The sequence below is a fragment of the Oncorhynchus mykiss genome, chromosome 26 (genome assembly GCF_057628025.1).
Source record: "Oncorhynchus mykiss isolate SJ-2025 chromosome 26, ASM5762802v1, whole genome shotgun sequence".
Lineage (NCBI taxonomy): Eukaryota > Metazoa > Chordata > Actinopteri > Salmoniformes > Salmonidae > Oncorhynchus > Oncorhynchus mykiss.
Window position 1 is genome coordinate 16008869 of NC_143047.1, and position 18664 is coordinate 16027532.

Genomic DNA, 18664 nt, shown 5'->3' on the forward strand with positions numbered 1-18664 from the left:
ATCGGGCTTTCATATTAAAGAGGTCAACGTTCCACTGGAATGTGTGTGTGTGTGCCTGTGTGTGTGTGTGTGTGTGTGCCTCACTTCTACATCTCATGTGAATTAATAGGCAACCATTGTCATTGATATCATTTTTAGTGACAGTGTTGATATTTGGAAAGGTCATTACTCGTTTTCTGCCCTCAAAATACAATCTGCCTTATTGTAAACAGCATCTTTTGTTTCCTGGAAATATTTAGACCCATTGGTTTCTCTCTGTGTGTCAGTGGAGTTGAGATTCTATTACATAATTGAGGCTTCTGAATCCCACTGTTGGCTCAAAGCAGAGTGTTGATAACCTCAACACATATACACAAGTTCCAACAAAACACATTTACACTATCTGTGTGTAGCCTACATGTTTGAAGGCTATAATATCTTGTCCCGCAATATGATGGATAACCTTTCAAATGATTATCACCAATTTGTTTCCATATTTTGTTGATTTCAATTGTCTCTCCATGGGCCATCCAAGTTTATGTCTTCCAGTCTTTGATGAACACACAGTTACAAGGGGCAGGATTGAGGGAGGCATCATTTGCTTGACATGAAGGATGTCTGAGCCTCCTCATCATTGCGTGCTAAGGGTTGCCTTCCCTGACATGCCCCTGATGGATGGCCAATCCCAGTGAATCACTTCTGCCACCCAGAGGGGGCACACCAATCAGACGCAGTCTCTACACAAACACATGTTCTCAGAGCTGAGCTACTACTAGCTATTGGTATATTTTATGACAATAATTGTTTCAATGACGAAACTTGCAATTTTGGATCGTGTTATAGGCCTATAGAAAGCTAATAAAAATCCACTAGTTTATTCCTGCAAGCACTGAATTTGTGTGATAACTACTTTGTTGAGGAAAAAACTACTTGCTACGATTGTGATATGTTGTTGTTTCACCTAATTATTTTAAGATTAATGCACAAATGTAAGTCGCTCCGGATAAGAGCGTCTGCTAAAGGACTGTTAGCACTGTGAATACAGAAAGATTGTAATATGAAATTGTACAGCAATAGTTGGACTTGTAACCGGAAGGTAGCAAGATCAAATCCCCAAGCTGACAAGATAAAAATCTGTCGTTCTGCCCCAGAACAAGGCAGTTAACCCACTGTTCTTATTGAATTGACTTTGTTTAAATGGAATTGACACCAACCCTGCTTACTACTAGTGTACCAAACATTAGGAATGCCTTCATAATATTGAGTTGCACCCCCTTTTGCCCTCAGAACAGCCTCAATTCGTTGGGGTATGGACTCTACAAGGCTTGACATTTTTCCACAGGGATGCTGGCCCATGTTGACACCAATTCTTCCCACAGTTGTGTCAAGTTGGCTGGATGTCCTTTGGGTGGTGGACACACGGGAAATTATTGAGCGTGAAAATCCCAGTAGCGTTGCAGTTATTGGACACTCAAACCGGTGCACCTGGAACCTAATACCATACCCTGTTCAAAGGCACTTCAATATTTTGCCTTGCCCATTCACCCTCTGAATGGCACACAGACAATCCATGTCTCAAAGCTTAAAAATCCTTCTTTAATCTGTCTCCGCCCCTTCATCTACACTGATTGAAGTGTATATAACAAGTAACATCAATAAGGGATCATAGGTTTCACCTGGATTCACCTGGTCAGTCTGTCATGGAAAGAGCAGGTGTTCCTAATGTTTTGTACACTCAGTGTACATTCATTAATTGATCTGGTGGATGAATTATGTGTGTATGAGGACACGCTTTGATGGTCCCCATCCACAAAGTCAGATATACGCCCTCTATTGTTTGGGTAAAGCCCAAGTGAAGGCATTCCAGTCTTTGCCCAGTGTTAGTGCCCACTCCCTGGGTCTCATAGCGACACACAGGGCTCCCTCCACCATGGGCTCTGCTGCTCTGTGGGAGACAGACTGGTGCTACCTTGTCACTCTGTGTCTGTCTGAGCCTCACTGTAACTGGTGAAGACTGATACAACTCTTTTCTTTATTAGCCTACTGATGTATTACAGTTTATTAAAGTGATATTGGATTTTAGACACTAGTGAGATACAGTTCTGAACCTAGATACTGTAAAACACATTTATGAGGCTGTTATATAAACACAGTAATCATATTTTAATGGATGGTATACTGATGCTATTTGGTCACACAAATATGGGTATACCCTCCAAACAAATGCATTCATATTTCACAGTCTGGATTTAGTGTGAGTGATGTAACGTGGCAGGCGTCACTATGTCACGTTTGATTTCCTCAGCAATATTTCAGATTCGGGGCAATGGCGTGTAAAGAAGTGTAATTATAAGGGCACGGCATTTAATCACAGTACAGTATCTGTGAAGCAGTGGAGGGAGCTGAGCTGAGACTATTATACCTCTATATGCTTGGGGAGCCTGACCAACCATAGATGGCTGAGATTCAGCAACAGATACCTGGAGGACTGTAAATAGCATTGGGCCATTCTGCCGCCAGTCGCTATTTATAGAGGGGAGACACAGCACCCTGAGCACAGAGAACTGTGGCTTTAACATCCTTTTGCGAAAGTGAGTCGATTAACTCTTAATGGGTAGCAGCATCCCTGTGCACAGCTGCTTGGCTCTCTGAAGACTCACTAGATGCATGTGAACCATTTAAGCTCTTAAAGGGCCTCGTTCTTTTATGCATGACGAATATGAAGAGGGGTTCTCTCCTGTCCCTAACCTGACGATGCTGCTTATGGCAATGCGCCATGGATAATTTCCCCCTAATGAACAATTGAACAGCCACAACAGCCGTAATCAAGTTCAGGACATTTGTGTGTATAATATCTTATTTTTGAGTTGACATAGAATACAGACCACAATGTGAATTCCTTTGATGTGAGTTACCAATAGAATCATGAACCAAGTCAAGCATCAACTCAATGCTGCTGGTAATTGTGAGGTAATTAATTGTAAGTCCATGCTGTATCACTGCCCATGTTCTGAGTAGCAGAGGACACATCTGTGAGACCGGAAAATGTGCTGTGGGACGTAAGCCAGTTCTTCCACTGAGTCACACTAGCCCACTGTGAAACATGATACATACTGCACCGATGGCAACAGCATCAGGCACCCCACAGCCTCCAACACAGTACACACCAGACATACTGTAGCTACTGGTGATGATACCCAAATGGAAGATGCTAGAGGGGATTTTAAACAAAATGGAGACTTAATGTTGATATGTGGTTGTGTGGAATATTCGTTCTGGGAGATTTGTTTGTGGTTACAATATGTGTTGTCACAGTGTGTCCAGTGAAGAAAACACCTAATTTAATAGTCATTGTCACAAACTGTTATGGTGACATGGATGAGTGTCAACTAGTCCTGTGGCATATGGTATCCTAACCATGCTAGCTTTGCACAGTGACAGAGGGCCTGGGTTGTCTGTCATCTTGACCCCTGAAAGGGTTAATCGGGGAGCAATGTTTGCTGGTTGAGGGGGATAAGCCCATTTCAACTGGGGATGGGGGGTGGGGGATTTAACTCTCATGAAAGCTGTGGCTCCCCTCTATGACCTGAATGGCTGTCCCTGAGTAGTTACAGTAAGATGGCAGAGGTCACCTCCTCCCTCTCATCTCAGCTGCTGTTGCTATCAAGGTATATTGTTGATTTGTTCAAACAAATGAGGAAATCTATACCCGCCCACCCATCGATGTGTTAAGAGCAGCTCAGAAACAAATACATCATCCTTCAACCCACAGCAGTGACTTATTTACAACTGTCAGAGCAGGAGGCTTTGTGAAACCTTGGGCAATCGGCCAAGTGTAACACCTCTTAACCAGATGCTGGAAGCCAGCTTAGTTGGCACTCCTACAAAAGTCAGATATACTGGCTAAGACAATGGAGCATCACACCACAGTACACTGATACTACAGCTACAGTGCCTTGCAAAAGTATTCATCCCCCTTTGCGTTTGTCCTATTTTGTTGCATTACAACCTGTAATTTAAATTTATTTTTAATTGGATTCCATGTGAATTTGAAATTGGTGAAGTGAAATGAAAAAAATAACTTGCTTCTAAAAATAAAAAAAATATTGGAAAAGTGGTGTGTGCATATGTATTCACCCCCCTTTGCTATGAAGCCCCTAAATAAGGTCTGTTGCAACAAATTACCTTCAAAAGTCACATAATTAGTTAAATAAAGTCAACCTGTGTGCAATCTAAGTGTCACATGATCTGTCACATTATCTCAGAATATATACACACACCTGTTCTGAAAGGCCCCAGAAACTGCAACACCACCAAGCAAGCGGCACCATGAAGACCAAGGAGCTCTCCAAAAAGGTCAGGGACATAGTTGTGGAGAAGTACAGATCAGGGTTGGATTATAAAAAAAATATCCAAAACTTTGAACATCCCACGGAGCACCATTAAATCCATTATAAAATAAAATGGAAAGAATATGGCACCACAACAAACCTGCCAAGAGAGGTCCGCCCACCAAAACTCACGGACCAGGCATGGAGGGCATTAATCAGAGCGGCAACAAAGAGACCAAAGATAACCCTGACGGAGCTGCAAAGAGCCACAGCGGAGATTGGAGTATCTGTCCATAGGACCACTTTTTAAACCGTACACTCCACAGAGCTGGGCTTTACGGAAGAGTGGACAGAAAAAAGCTTAAAGAAAAAAATAAGCAAACACGTTTGGTGTTTGCCAAAAGGCAGACTCCCCAAACATATGGAAGAAGGTACTCTGGTCAGATGAGACTAAAATTGAGCTTTTTGGCCATCAAGGAAAACGCTATGTCTGGCGCAAACTCAACACCTCTCATCACCCCGAGAATACCATCCCCACAGTGAAGCATGGTGGTGGCAGCATCATGCTGTGGGGATGTTTTTCATCGGCAGGGACTGGGAAACTGGTCAGAATTGAAGGAACGATGGATGGCGCTAAATACAGGGAAATTCTTGAGGGAAACCTCTTTCAGTCTTCCAGAGATTTGAGACTGGGACTGAGGTTCACCTTCCAGCAGGACAATGACCCTAAGCATACTGCTAAAGCAACAGTTGAGTGGTTTAAGGGGAAACATTTAAATATCTTGGAATGGCCTAGTCAAAGCCCAGACCTCAATCCAACTGAGAATCTGTGGTATGACTTAAAGATTGCTGTACACCAGCGGAACCCATCCAACTTGAAGGAGCTGGAGCAGTTTTGCCTTGAAGAATGGGCAAAAATCCCAGTGGCTAGATGTGCCAAGCTTATAGAGACATACCCCAAGAGACTTGCAGCTGTAATTGCTGCAAAAGGTGTCTCTACAAAGTATTGACTTAGGGGGGTGAATAGTTATGCACGCTCAAGTTTTCTTGTCTTATTTCTTGTTTGTTTCACAATGAAAAATATTTAGCATCTTCAAAGTGGTAGGCATGTTGTGTAAATCAAATGATACAAATGATCCATTTTAATTCCAGGTTGTAAGCCAACAAAATAGGAAAAACACCAGTACACAGAGGTGACACTCATATCTCCATTCCCAAACATAAATAAATGCCCTGCACGTAGCCAGTGCAGTGGCCCTTGGGGTTATCTAGCTGCGGTCTGTCTGTGTTGTGGGACTGGGAGGCAGGTTACAGGCGGTTGACTCAGAGCCACTGCCTGCCTGCCTGGTGATGTGTGCTCTGCAGTCCTCAGGGAAGAGAGCTCCCCAACTCACTCAGTTGGCCGAGCACATGTGTGATGGGCCACCACACAGACTCAGAGGGGATCTATTCACCACAGTATACTCTATATGATGCTATATAATATTATAATGAAGTGCCTCGCAGAATAAACAGAGATTAATGGATGCTTGTGACTCACTGTGCTGTAAATGAATCCCTCCTCATTATGGTATCATTTCATTCAGATCACCTATGTAATTGTGGTAGTATCCCTTTAGCAACATTACAGGCTACTCTCTTCTATGAAAACCTCCTTGTCCTCTTCACTTTCTGTTGCCCTCCAAAAGAGTTGAGGATGAGAGGCCGGTCCAGTTCTTTGATCTCAGCGGATGCTTTAGTTCAGAGGCAGCCTGAGCAGAGTCAGTGGGCGTCCAGGCTGGGCTTTACCCTCTGTGATGATGGGGGGTGGAGGTTTAAGCTAGATGGACCCAGATGTTTCAGGAGAAAGACACAAGCACTAATTACTCTGCATGTATCTGGGCTTCAGGCAAGATGGCACAAGGTCTGTTTAGGCTCTGGTCTGTGTAAATCAAGACAGCCTGGATCATGTCCACAGCCAAATCATTCACCCTTTTCCTATTGCTTTATTATTTACAGCTGCCTGTGACTCACTTCTAACTGTTGCTGCCAGGGTATGGTACGGTATGATCCCCACCCATGTATTGTTCCGTCTCTGGAATATCTTGCTCTGGGTGGACCAGACCAAAGAGTATTTGGCTTCAGTTGTGTACAGAACATATTGTCTCTAGCTGTGGAAACACAGTGGTGTTTGACCTAAAATTGAAAATTATAGCCTACAATATAAACTCAGTCTCTTGGTTACAAACTGATACAGCACAGTACATTATTTGCCCAAAACCAAAACGCAAAGTATCTAGGTTAAATTGCAATAATGAAATGTTATGCACAGCTCATTTTAACCCAGTACTGACAGCTATGCGTAGGCGCCTAGTAACCTCCCCCCACTACTAACCTCCCCCCACTAGGCAGCTAGTAACCTCCCCACACTAGTAACCTCCCCCCACTAGGCAGCTAGTAACCTCCCCCCACTAGGCCGCTAGTAATCTCTGCCCACTAGGCAGCTAGTAACCTCCACACACTAGTAACTTCCCCCTACTAGGCAGAAAGTAACCTCCGCCCACTTGGCAGCTAGTAACATCTCCCCACTAGTAATCTCCCCCCACTAGGCAGCTAGTAACCTCCCCCCACTAGTATCCCCCCCACACTAGTAAACTCCTCCCACTAGGCAGCTAGTAACCTCCCCCCACTAGTAATCTCCCCCCACTAGGCAGCTATTAACCTCCGCCCACTAGGCAGCTAGTAACCTCCCCCCACTAGTAACCTCCCCCACTAGGCAGCTAGTAACCTCCCCCCAATAGGCAGCTAGTAACCTCCGCCCACTAGGCAGCTAGTAACCTCCCCACACTAGTAACTTCCCCCCACTAGGCAGAAAGTAACCTCCGCCCACTTGGCAGCTAGTAACCTCTCCCCACTAGTAACCTCCCCCACTAGGCAGCTAGTAACCTCCCCCCACTAGTATCCCCCCACACTAATAAACTCCCCCCACTAGGCAGCTAGTAACCTCCTCCCACTAGTAATCTCCCACCACTAGGCAGCTATTAACCTCCGCCCACTAGGCAGCTAGTAACCTCCCCCCACTAGTAACCTCCCCCCACTAGGCAGCTAGTAACCTCCCCCCACTAGTATCCTCCCCCCACTAGTAACCTCCGCCCACTAGGCAGCTAGTAACCTCCCCCCACTAGTAACCTGCCCCCACTAGGCAGCTAGTTACCTCCCCCCACAATTAACCTCCCCCCACTAGTAAACTTCCCCCACTAGGCAGCTAGTAACTTCCGCCCACTAGGCAGCTAGTAACCTCCCCCCACTAGTAACCTGCCCCCACTAGGCAGCTAGTAACCTCCCCCCACAATTAACCTCCCCCCACTAGTAAACTTCCCCCACTAGGCAGCTAGTAACCTCCCCCCACTAGTAACCTCCCCCCACTAGGCAGCTATTCACCTCCACCCACTAGGCAGCTAGTAACCTCCCCCACTAGTAAACTCCCCCTACTAGTATCCTCCCCCCACTAGTAACCTCCGCCCACTAGGCAGCTAGTAACCTCCCCCAACTAGTAACCTCCCCCCACGAGGCAGCTAGTAACCTCCACCCACTAGGCAGCTAGTAACCTCCCCCACTAGTAACCTCCCCCTACTAGGCAGCTATTAACCTCCGCCCACTAGGCAGCTAGTAACCTCCCCCCACTAGTAACCTGCCCCCACTAGGCAGCTAGTTACCTCCCCCCACAATTAACCTCCCCCCACTAGTAAACTTCCCCCACTAGGCAGCTAGTAACTTCCGCCCACTAGGCAGCTAGTAACCTCCCCACACTAGTAACCTGCCCCCACTAGGCAGCTAGTAACCTCCCCCCACAATTAACCTCCCCCACTAGTAAACTTCCCCCACTAGGAAGCTAGTAACTTCCGCCCACTAGGCAGCTAGTAACCTCCCCCCACTAGGCAGCTATTAACCTCCGCCCACTAGGCAGCTAGTAACCTCCCCCCACTAGTATCCTCCCCCCACTAGTAAACTCCCCCCACTAGTAACCTCCCCCTTACTAGGCAGCTAGTAACCTCACCCCACTAGTAAACTCCCCCTACTAGGCAGCTAGTAACCTCCCCCCACTAGTATCCTCCCCCCACCAAGGCAGCTAGTAATCTCCACCCACTAGGCAGCTAGTGACCTCCCCCCACTAGGCATCTAGTAACCTCCCCCCACTAGTAAACTCTCCCCACTAGTAACCTTTACCTACTAATAACCTCCCCCCACTAGGCAGCTAGTAACCTCCCCCCACTAGTAACCTCCCCCCACTAGGCATCTAGTAACCTCCCCCCACTAGTAACCTCCCCCCACTAGGCAGCTAGTAATCTCCCCCCACTAGTTATCTCCCCCCACTAGGCAGCTAGTAACCTCCCCCCACTAGTAACCTCCCCCCACTAGGCAGCTAGTAAACTCCACCTACTAGGCAGCTAGTAACCTCCCCCCACTAGGCAGCTAGTAACCTCCCCCCACTAGGCAGCTAGTAACCTCCCCCCACTAGTAACCTCCCCCCACTAGTTACCTCCCCCCACTAGGCAGCTAGTAACCTCCCCCCACTAGGCAGCTAGTAACCTACCCCCACTAGGCAGCTAGTAACCTCCCCCACTAGGCAGCTAGTAACCTCCCCCCACTAGTAACCTCTCCCCAGTAGGCAGCTAGTAACCTCCGCCACTAGGCAGCTAGTAACATCCCCCCACTAGTAACCTCCCCCCACTCGTAACCTCTCCCCACTAGGCAGCTAGTAACCTCCCCCCACTAGTAACCTTCCCCCACTAGTAACCTCCCCCCACTAGGCAGCTAGTAAACTCCACCCACTAGGCAGCTAGTAACCTCCCCCACTAGGCAGCTAGTAACCTCCCCCCACTAGGCAGCTAGTAACCTCCCCCCACTAGGCAGCTAGTAACCTACCCCCACTAGGCAGCTAGTAACCTCCCCCCACTAGTAACCTCCCCCCACTAGTAACCTCCCCCCACTAGGCAGCTAGTAACTTCCGCCCACTAGGCAGCTAGTAACCTCCCCCCACTAGGCAGCTAGTAATCTCCCCCCACTAGTTATCTCCCCCCACTAGACAGCTAGTAACCTCCCCCCACTAGTAACCTCCCCCCACTAGGCAGCTAGTAAACTCCACATACTAGGCAGCTAGTAACCTCCCCCCACTAGGCAGCTAGTAACCTCCCCCCACTAGTAACCTCCCCCCACTAGTTACATCCCCCCACTAGGCTGCTAGTAACCTCCCCCCACTAGGCAGCTAGTAACCTACCCCCACTAGGCAGCTAGTAACCTACCCTCACTAGGCAGCTAGTAACCTCCCCCCACTAGTAACCTCTCCCCACTAGGCAGCTAGTAACCTCCCCCACTAGGCAGCTAGTAACATCCCCCCACTAGTAACCTCCTCCCACTCGTAACCTCTCCCCACTAGGCAGCTAGTAACCTCCCCCACTAGGCAGCTAGTAACCTCCCCCCACTAGTAACCTCTCCCCACTAGGCAGCTAGTAACCTCCCCCACTAGGCAGCTAGTAACATCCCCCCACTAGTAACCTCCTCCCACTCGTAACCTCTCCCCACTAGGCAGCTAGTAACCTCCCCCCACTAGGCAGCTAGTAACCTCCACCCACTAGGCAGCTAGTAACCTCCCCCACTAGGCAGCTAGTAACCTCCCCCCACTAGGCAGCTAGTAATCTCCCCCCACTAGTAACCTCCCCCACTAGGCAGCTAGTAACCTCCCCCCACTAGGCAGCTAGTAACCTCCCCCCACTAGGCAGCTAGTAACCTCCCCCCACTAGGCAGCTTATCTGCTCATGTGCTGATGATACAGTACATTACTGTTGAGCAGGTAGGTTGGGCTGTTCTGGGAGGGCCTGTAATCTGTTGTAGTAAGACACACGACTCTAGCGCCACAGAGAGACCGCCTGCTCTGCTATCTCTTCCAGGCTCTCTCGTCTTCAGCATAGTCAGAGTTAGGGTTAGGGTGTGGCAGCCTTTTCTGTGATTCATCTGAGGACACATGGCGTAGAACCAGCAGTCAACGGAGGCCTTGCAACAGGAACCCTAAGGCACAGCCCAGGTGATTTGGCTTCAGATTGATGAGTGCATTGGTTCTGTGCTAGAATGGCCTTGCAACAGGAACCCTAAGGCACAGCCCAGGTGATTTGGCTTCAGATAGATGAGTGCATTGGCTCTGTGCTAGAATGGCCTTGCAACAGGAACCCTAAGGCACAGCCCAGGTGATGAGTGCATTAGGTCTGTGCTAGAATGCTGGCATATGGTTGTAGGGGCTGACCACTGCTGTGTAGCGGTAGTATGATTCATGTAATGAGAATGGCGTACGCGCACACACACACAGTGAAGATGATTCTGTGACTTTTAAGTCCAGCTGATAGTGAACCACAGGATGGATGACCTCTTAAGCTTTAAAGGGCCTCGTTCTTTATGCATGAGGAATATGAAGAGGGCTTCTATCCTGTCCCTAACCTGAAGATGGGTGGCAGGTAGCCTAGTGGTTAGAGTGTTGGGCCAGTAACCGAAAGGTTGCTGGATCGAATCCCTGAGCTGACAAGGTAAAAATCGGTCATTCTGCCCCTGAACAAGGCAGTTAACCCACTGTTCCCCTGTAGGCTGTCAAGGTTACTAACTCCAGCATTTTGACATATACAATCAGATTGAAAACAGACAGAATGTTTGTCTTGCTGTAGAAGAATAAAGAACTACAGTAATAGCCATCAGGCACGGGGTTCAAAGCACATGCAACGTCTGCTGTTTCAGCTTCTATGTATTTCAACACCTTTATGATTCCTGACTGAGTCAGTTATGTTCCGGACCAGATTGGCTGTTAGAGTAGTTTCCTATTTCAGTTTTCATTTGACCAAAATAAATCAAAATGGCCTGTACATAAGGTTCTCATCATGGCTTCATAGGGATTGACGGAAATTATACTCAGCCAGTGTTACAAGTAGTCACATGACTTTCCATCGGCTCAAGCAGTGCCCTTTGACATAACTGTCACATCACGCAACATGAGTTTCCTTAATGTGGCAAACCAACTAAAGACCTCGGTAAACAGAGAGCTTTGTAATCAGTTGCCATTTCAATCTAACATCAAAGAGGTACAAGAAAGCAAAGGCTTCCTATTATGCAATATCTGTTCAGAAACTCACAGGGGTGTAGTTGTGTGTGTTTCAGTGACTGTCTGATATAATATTGAATCTATTTATGTGGTTTGTAATCTCTGCATGCCATGTAAAGGTTGACAGATAGGAAGAAAACATAACTTATTGATTAGATGAAGAAACATGTTTTGACTAAGTTGTCCATAATATGTTCTACTGCATGTCAGTTTGCTATGTTCTACTGCATGTCAGTTTGCTATGTTCTACTGCATGTCAGTTTGCTATGTTCTACTGCATGTCAGTTTGCTATGTTCTACTGCATGTCAGTTTGCTATGTTCTACTGCATGTCAGTTTGCTATGTTCTACTGCATGTCAGTTTGCTATGTTCTACTGCATGTCAGTTTGCTATGTTCTACTGCATGTCAGTTTGCTATGTTCTACAGCATGTCAGTTTGCTATGTTCTACTGCATGTCAGTTTGCTATGTTCTACTGCATGTCAGTTTGCTATGTTCTACTGCATGTCAGTTTGCTATGTTCTACGTTAGTAGTTTCACATCTTTATACATTTCACAATGGTGTGAGTAGTCAACATGTTTTGCACTGTAAATCCATTTTATTTGTTTGTTTACACAGAAAATATATAACTCTGCTGAATTCCACTGCTAAAATTAAATGTTTTGATTATTCTGACCATAATGGAAAGCACAGCTATTTATTTTCAGCCATTTGAGTACTGTAGGAAATGAAAATCATCCTAAACCCTGGTGAGATCCCACAGGTGGTTGATGACAGAGACTGTGATTGGTTGGCTGTGACCTCAGCTGAAGGTCGTGTGGCCATGATTGGTTCAGGGATAATAGAGTAACATTGGATAGTGTACATTGGGTTTCAGGGGCCATTAACCTGTTTCTCATTCACACAAATCTCTTACTATTTTATAAACTGTCTTTCTTATACTCAACCACCCACTTTAAGCTTTGTAGCTTGCTTTTTTATTGATTTGCCTTTAATCATCCTCTTCTTTTGTTTCCAACTGATCCCTGTTTGATTTGCTCCTACCTCCATCCCCTGGTCTCTCCATCCCCTCCCACTTCCACTCTAACCCTTCTTCTACCCCCCTCCCCTCCTCCCCAATAAACTTTTCCTCTCCAGCTGGGTTTGTGAAGTCGCCAATGTCTGAGACTAAGCTCACGCTGGACACCTTTGAGCTGTACTGCGATGTGGTCGGTAACCCCACCCCCGAGATCCAGTGGTGGTACGCCGAGATCAACCGCGTCGACTCCTTCAAGCAGCTGTGGGACGGCGCCCGCAAGCGCCGCGTGTCCATCAACACGGCCTACGGCAACAACGGGGTGAGCGTGCTGGGCATCACGCGCCTCACGCTGGAGGACTCCGGGACCTACGAGTGCCGGGCCAGCAACGACCCGCGGCGCAACGACCTGCGCCAAAATCCCGCCATCACCTGGATCCGAGCCCAGGCCACCATTTCGGTGCTGCAGAGTGAGTGGTCTATGTCCTGTAGTACCTAGCTGGTGAACAAACTAACAATCCCCTGCCTGTCCCACCACCCCACTCCGTTAAAAAAAACTGAGTTCACACCTTCACCACAGCTGTCCCTGGCAAAGACAGAAATAAAACAAAACACCAACCACCACCTTGTTATTTGTTCATTTCAAAGACTTGTCTTTGTTTTATTTCTGTATAAGAAATTGGAAGACATTGTATTTTATATTCTCCTAGAAGTACTGCCTTTTGTGTTTTTGTTCTATTATGTTGATAGCTCCTATTTGTTCCCTCCTCCCCCTGCAGAATTTGAGGATTCAAATCAAACTTTATTTGTCACATGCGCCGAATACAACAAGTGTAGATCTTACCGTGAAATGCTTACTTACAAGCCCTTAACCAACAGTGCAGTTCAAGAAGAGTTAAGAAAATATTTACCAAATAGACTAAAGTTTTTAAAAAATAATAAAAAAGTAACACAATAAAAATAACAATAACGAGGCTATATACAGGGGATACCGGTACCGAGTCAGTATGCGGGGGTACAGGTTAGTTGAGGTAATTTGTACATGTAGGTAGGGGTGAAGTGACTGCATAGATAATAAACAACGAATAGCAGCAGTGTACAAAAGGGAGGGGATGGCGCTAATGTAAATAGTCCGGTGGCAATTTTATTAATTGTTCAGCAGTCTGGGGGTAGAAGCTGTTCAGGAGCCTCTTGGTCCTAGACTTGGCCCTCCGGTACCGCTTGCCGTGCGGTAGCAGAGAAAATAGTCTATAACTTGGGTGACTGGAGTCTCTGACAATTTTATGGGCTTTCCTTTGACACCGCCTATTATATAGGTCCTGGATGGCAGGAAGTTTGCGCTCCAGTGATGTACTGGGCCGTAAGCACTACCCTCTGTAGCGCCTTACGGTCAGATCTAGAGCAGTTACCATACCATGCGGCGACGCAACTGGTCAGGATGCTCTCGATGGTGCAGCTGTAAAACCTTTTGAGGATCTGGGGACCCATGCCAAATGTTTTCAGTCTCCTGAAGAGGAAACGGTTTTGCCGTGCCCTCTTCACCAGTGTCAGGACCATGATAGTTCGTTGGTGATGTAGACACCAAGGAACTTGAAACTCTCGACCCGCTCCACTACAGCCCCGTCGATGTTAAATGGGGGCCTGTTCGGCCCGCCTTTTCCTATAGTCCACAATCAGCTCCTTTGTCTTGCTCACATTGAGGGAGAGGTTGTTGTCCTGGCACCACACTGCCAGTTCTCTGACCTCCTTCCTATAGGCTGTCTTATTAGTTGTCGGTGATCAGGCCTACCACTGATATGTTGTCAGCAAACTTAATGATGGTGTTGGAGTCATGTTTGGCCACGCAGTCGTGGGTGAACAGGAAGTACCGGAGGGGAATAAGTACACACCCCTGAGGGGCCCTAGTGTTAAGGATCTGCGTGGCAGACGTATTGTTTCCTACCCTTACCACCTGGGGGGCAGCCCGTCAGGAAGTCCAGGATCCAGTTGCAGAGGAAGGTGTTAAGTTCCAGAGTCCTTACTGATGAGCTTTGTGGGCACTATGGTGTTGAACGCTGAGGCAGTTAGGCAGTTTACCTTCGCTTCCTTGGGCACAGGGACTATGATGGTCTGCTTGAAACATGTAGGTATTACAGACTCGGTCAGGGAGAGGTTTAAAATGTCAGTGAAGTCACTTGATAGTTGGTCCACTAATGCTTTGAGTACAAGTCCTGGTATTCCGTCTGGCCCATCGGCTTTGTGAATGTTGACCTTGCTCACATCAGCTACCGAGAGCGTTAACACCCAGTCATTCAGAACAGATGGTTCTCTCGTGCATGCTTCAGTGTTGCTTGCCTTGAAGCGAGCATAAAAGGCATTTAGCTCGTCTGGTAGCCTCGCGCCACTGGGCAGCTCGTGTCTGGGTTTCCCTTTGTAGTCCGTAATAGTTTTCAAGCCCTGCTACATCCGACGAACGTCAGAGTCGGTGTAGTAGGATTCAATCTTAATCCTGTATTGACGCTTTGCCTGTTTGATGGTTTGTCTGAGGGCATAGCGGGATTTCTTATAAGCGTCCGGATTAGTCTCTCGCTCCATGAAAGCGGCAGCTCTAGCCTTTAGCTCAATGCGGATGTTGCCTGTAATCCATGGCTTCTGGTTGGGATATGTACGTACGGTCACTGTGGGGACAACGTCGTCGATGCACTTATTGATGAAGTCGATGACTGAGGTGGTATAGTCCTCAATGCCATGGGATGAATCCCAAAACATATTCCAGTCTGTGCTAGCAAAACAGTCCTGTAGTGTAGCATCCGCGTCATCTGACCACTTCCGTATAGAGCGAGTCACTGGTACTTCCTGCTTTAGTTTTTGCTTGTAAGCAGGAATCAGGAGGATAAATATGGTCAAATGGAGGGCGGGGGAATGCTTTGTATGCATCTCTGTGTGTGGAGTACAGGTGGTCTAGGATTTTTTCCCCTCTGGTTGTACACGTGACATACTGGTAAAAATGTGGTAAAACTGATTTAAGTTTGCCTGCATTAAAGTCTCCGGCCACTAGGAGCGCCGCTTCTGGGTGAGCATTTTCTTGTTTGCTTATGGCCTTATTGAGTTGGTTGAGAGCGGTCTTAGTGCCATCTTTGTTCTGTGGTGGTAAATAGACGGCTACGAATAATATAGATGAGAACTCTCTTGGTAGATAGTGTGGTCTACAGCTTATCATAAGGTACTCTACCTCAGGCGAGCAATACCTCGAGAGTTTTTTAATACAGCTGCACCAGCTGACATTGCGCACCAGTTGTTATTAACAAATAGACACACACCCGACCCCTCGTCTTAACAGACGTAGCTTATCTGTTCTGCCGGTGCATGGAAAACCCTACCAGGTCTATATAATCTGTATCATCGTTCAGCCACGTCTCGGTGAAACATAAGATATTACAGTTTTTAATGTCCCGTTGGTAGAATAATCTTAATCGTAGGTCATCAATTGCACTTTCCAATGATAGCAAGAAGAACGGATGGCAGTGGGAGTTTACTCTCTTGCTCGCGGATTCTCAGAAGGCCCGATCTGCGTCTTTTCTTCAAGCAAATTACAGGGATATGGGCCTGTTCCAGTGAAAGCAGGATATCCTTCTTGTCGAACTCGTTAAAGGAAAAGGTTTCTTCCAGTCCGTGGTGAGTAATCGCTGTTCTGAAGCCCAGAAGTTATTTTTCGGTCATAAGAGGCGGTAGCAGCAAAATTATGTACAAAGTAAGCTCAAAAATAAAAACGAACAAAATAGCACAATTGGTTGGGAGAATGTAAAACGTCACCCATGTTCTTCGGCTCCATCTTCTATCTTGACACAACTCTCAGAATTCTGTAGATTTCCTGCCTCTCCCAAAGCCCTGAGCGTTTTGTTGTAGATCACCACAAACCCAGAAACCTCCCCAGTCTCTGTCCACCTACTCCCGCTTTCCTCCCACACCAACCTCTCCTTCTCCACATACAGCCCATCCTGGCCGTCCTGGCCCTCTCCTTTGTCTCATGTGTCCTTCGACAGTTGTCTCGTTTCTTTCCCTATTCTCAAAAAAAAATCCAAATTTCATCCATTTATTTCTGTATTTCTTTTGTGATGTGTGTTTTTCTGTTGAGTTGCGTGGGTTGTTTTATTCACTTCAAAGCCCGGTGAAATTCTGCCCTGTCTGCACCATGTACTCTAGGCATCGCAACGCTTTGAAGTTGTGCCGCTTATTTTAGTGGGGAAGGGGTAGATGGGACATAAGAAGACAAGGAGGGAGCTGTCCAGGTGTAAAGCGTGACCTTGTTTTAAACACATGACTCACCCTAATCCAATAAAGGACAGAACACAGTGATTTTCTTAAATTTATTTTTTTCCTTTCTAGATTTGAGAGAGCTGGTTTCATTGCTGCAGCAGACAGACTCTCTCTGGAGTCGCCTGTGTACTGTATGACCTTGTACCTACTTAGCCATTATTAAGTGTTTGAGCATGAATCAGTAATGACATTATATCCTCTACCCTCTCTGCTGTATTGCATACAAACATTCAAACACACTGAATGTCAACTGGACCCTTTAAATGAGCGCATGATGCAGTGAGTGCCCAGCCCATTGGAGCACAGAGAGATGTGGAATGTTGTTAGTCACAGCCATGCAGCCAGAAACTCTTAGAGTTTTACTACAGGAGTCAACTCCTTCATCTCCTGAGCATTAGCTACTGAACTGTCTGTAGTACACAGTTTTTACCGTGCTGTTGGACTACTGTCTGACTGCAAGGGCTGCATGTGCACACTCTCCTAATCTCACACCCATTATACTACACTCCGCCAGCTGGCTTGAGACGTGTACAGTCGGCCGACAGTAGATATCTGAGTTTACTGGTGGTAGAAATGTGTCCGTCATCAAGCTAACATGAAATTGCTCAATCCAATGTTTTCTTATTTAAAAAGACACATTCATTCCAAAAGGATCTGTATGCGTTCCAATAATTGAGATAGACCTTTTGTCATCCAATATATTCTGTCATTACTGAGTGCCAACGTTCTTGTTATAGACTTGTAATAATATGTGTATATAACATGTATACAACAGGCTATACACACTGAACCATTCTTGTTATAGACTTGTAATAATATGTGTATATAACATGTATACAACAGGCTATACACACTGAACCATTCTTGTTATAGACTTGTAATAATATGTGTATATAACATGTATACAACAGGCTATACACACTGAACCAAAGGAGACGATAATGTATAGTTCTTCGGGTAAGGTTTTCAAATATGTGCTAGTCTTGTTTTAACCCTTTAATTTGTGATTGGAATGAATCTCAAGGTCTACGCACAAAGTCAAGGCCGTTTTTTAAAATTAACTTAATATTGTTACTACATTTGTAATAAACTCCTCAGTTTAGGTTACAATTGAATCAACAGTGTATTTAATTGCACTAAATTAACTCATCTATACAGGCCTCAGTGTGATTTGGTTTAGATCCCTTCCCAACCTGTGTTGTGTTCTAGCTGATAGCTGCTCTGTTTATTGCAGGGGGGGTTTGGCTCAACATACCAATCAAGTGGGCAAACATCCTCCTTCTGTCAGCAAGAAATAGACATTACTGGCACAATCCTCTAGGACTGTATGCAGGTCATAATGTAATAAAATGTACTACACTGTTATGAGTGGGTAACAGTATCAATGTAATGATGCTTTTACAATCCTAGACACAGAGGTGGCCACGTGGTCAGTGCCTGTGTGCTGTGCATGACATCACTGATTCATTCTCTTTTTGAGCAGGTGTCCTACAAATGACCTTCTTCTGAGCTGAGGAAACCTCCCACGGAAAACAATGTGCTTTTATTGCCTAATGCAAATTTCTTGAAATAACTATTTCTGTGTAGTCTGTGTATATTCCCAGGATGCCACACTATGTGGGCTGAGAGGCCTGTATAGGGGTTCTGAAGCAGAGAGAGAGGAGGGGAGACAGAGAGAACGAGAGAGCAATAGAGGGAGAGAGCCATAGAGTGAGAGAGAGGGAAAGGGCAGGAGGGGGAGAGAGAGCAATAGAGTGACAGAAAGAGAGAGAGAGAGAGAGAGAGAGGGGGGGGGAGAGCAATAGAGTGAGAGATAGAGAGAGGAGAAAAGAAAGAGGAGAGCAATAGTGAGAGATTTCCCTCTAGCTATTGGGTATACAGAACTGCAGGAGTAGGTGCTGCCATGAATGCTAATATAAGTCA

The 18664-nt window shown here is 46.3% G+C and overlaps 1 protein-coding gene across 2 annotated transcripts in view; it reads left to right on the plus strand.

Moving 5' to 3' along the window:
- LOC110506465 (neuroplastin) overlaps positions 1 to 18664 on the plus strand; it is a 36145-nt gene that overhangs the window by 1413 nt on the left and 16068 nt on the right. The window contains exon 2 of one of the 2 annotated variants that reach the window (XM_036963306.2): positions 12568 to 12915. The exons of the other annotated variant lie outside the window; for it this stretch is intronic. Within the exon in view, the coding sequence (XP_036819201.1) occupies positions 12568 to 12915 (348 nt within the window). The remainder of the gene's footprint in view (positions 1 to 12567; positions 12916 to 18664) is intronic. 2 annotated transcript variants of the gene reach the window in all.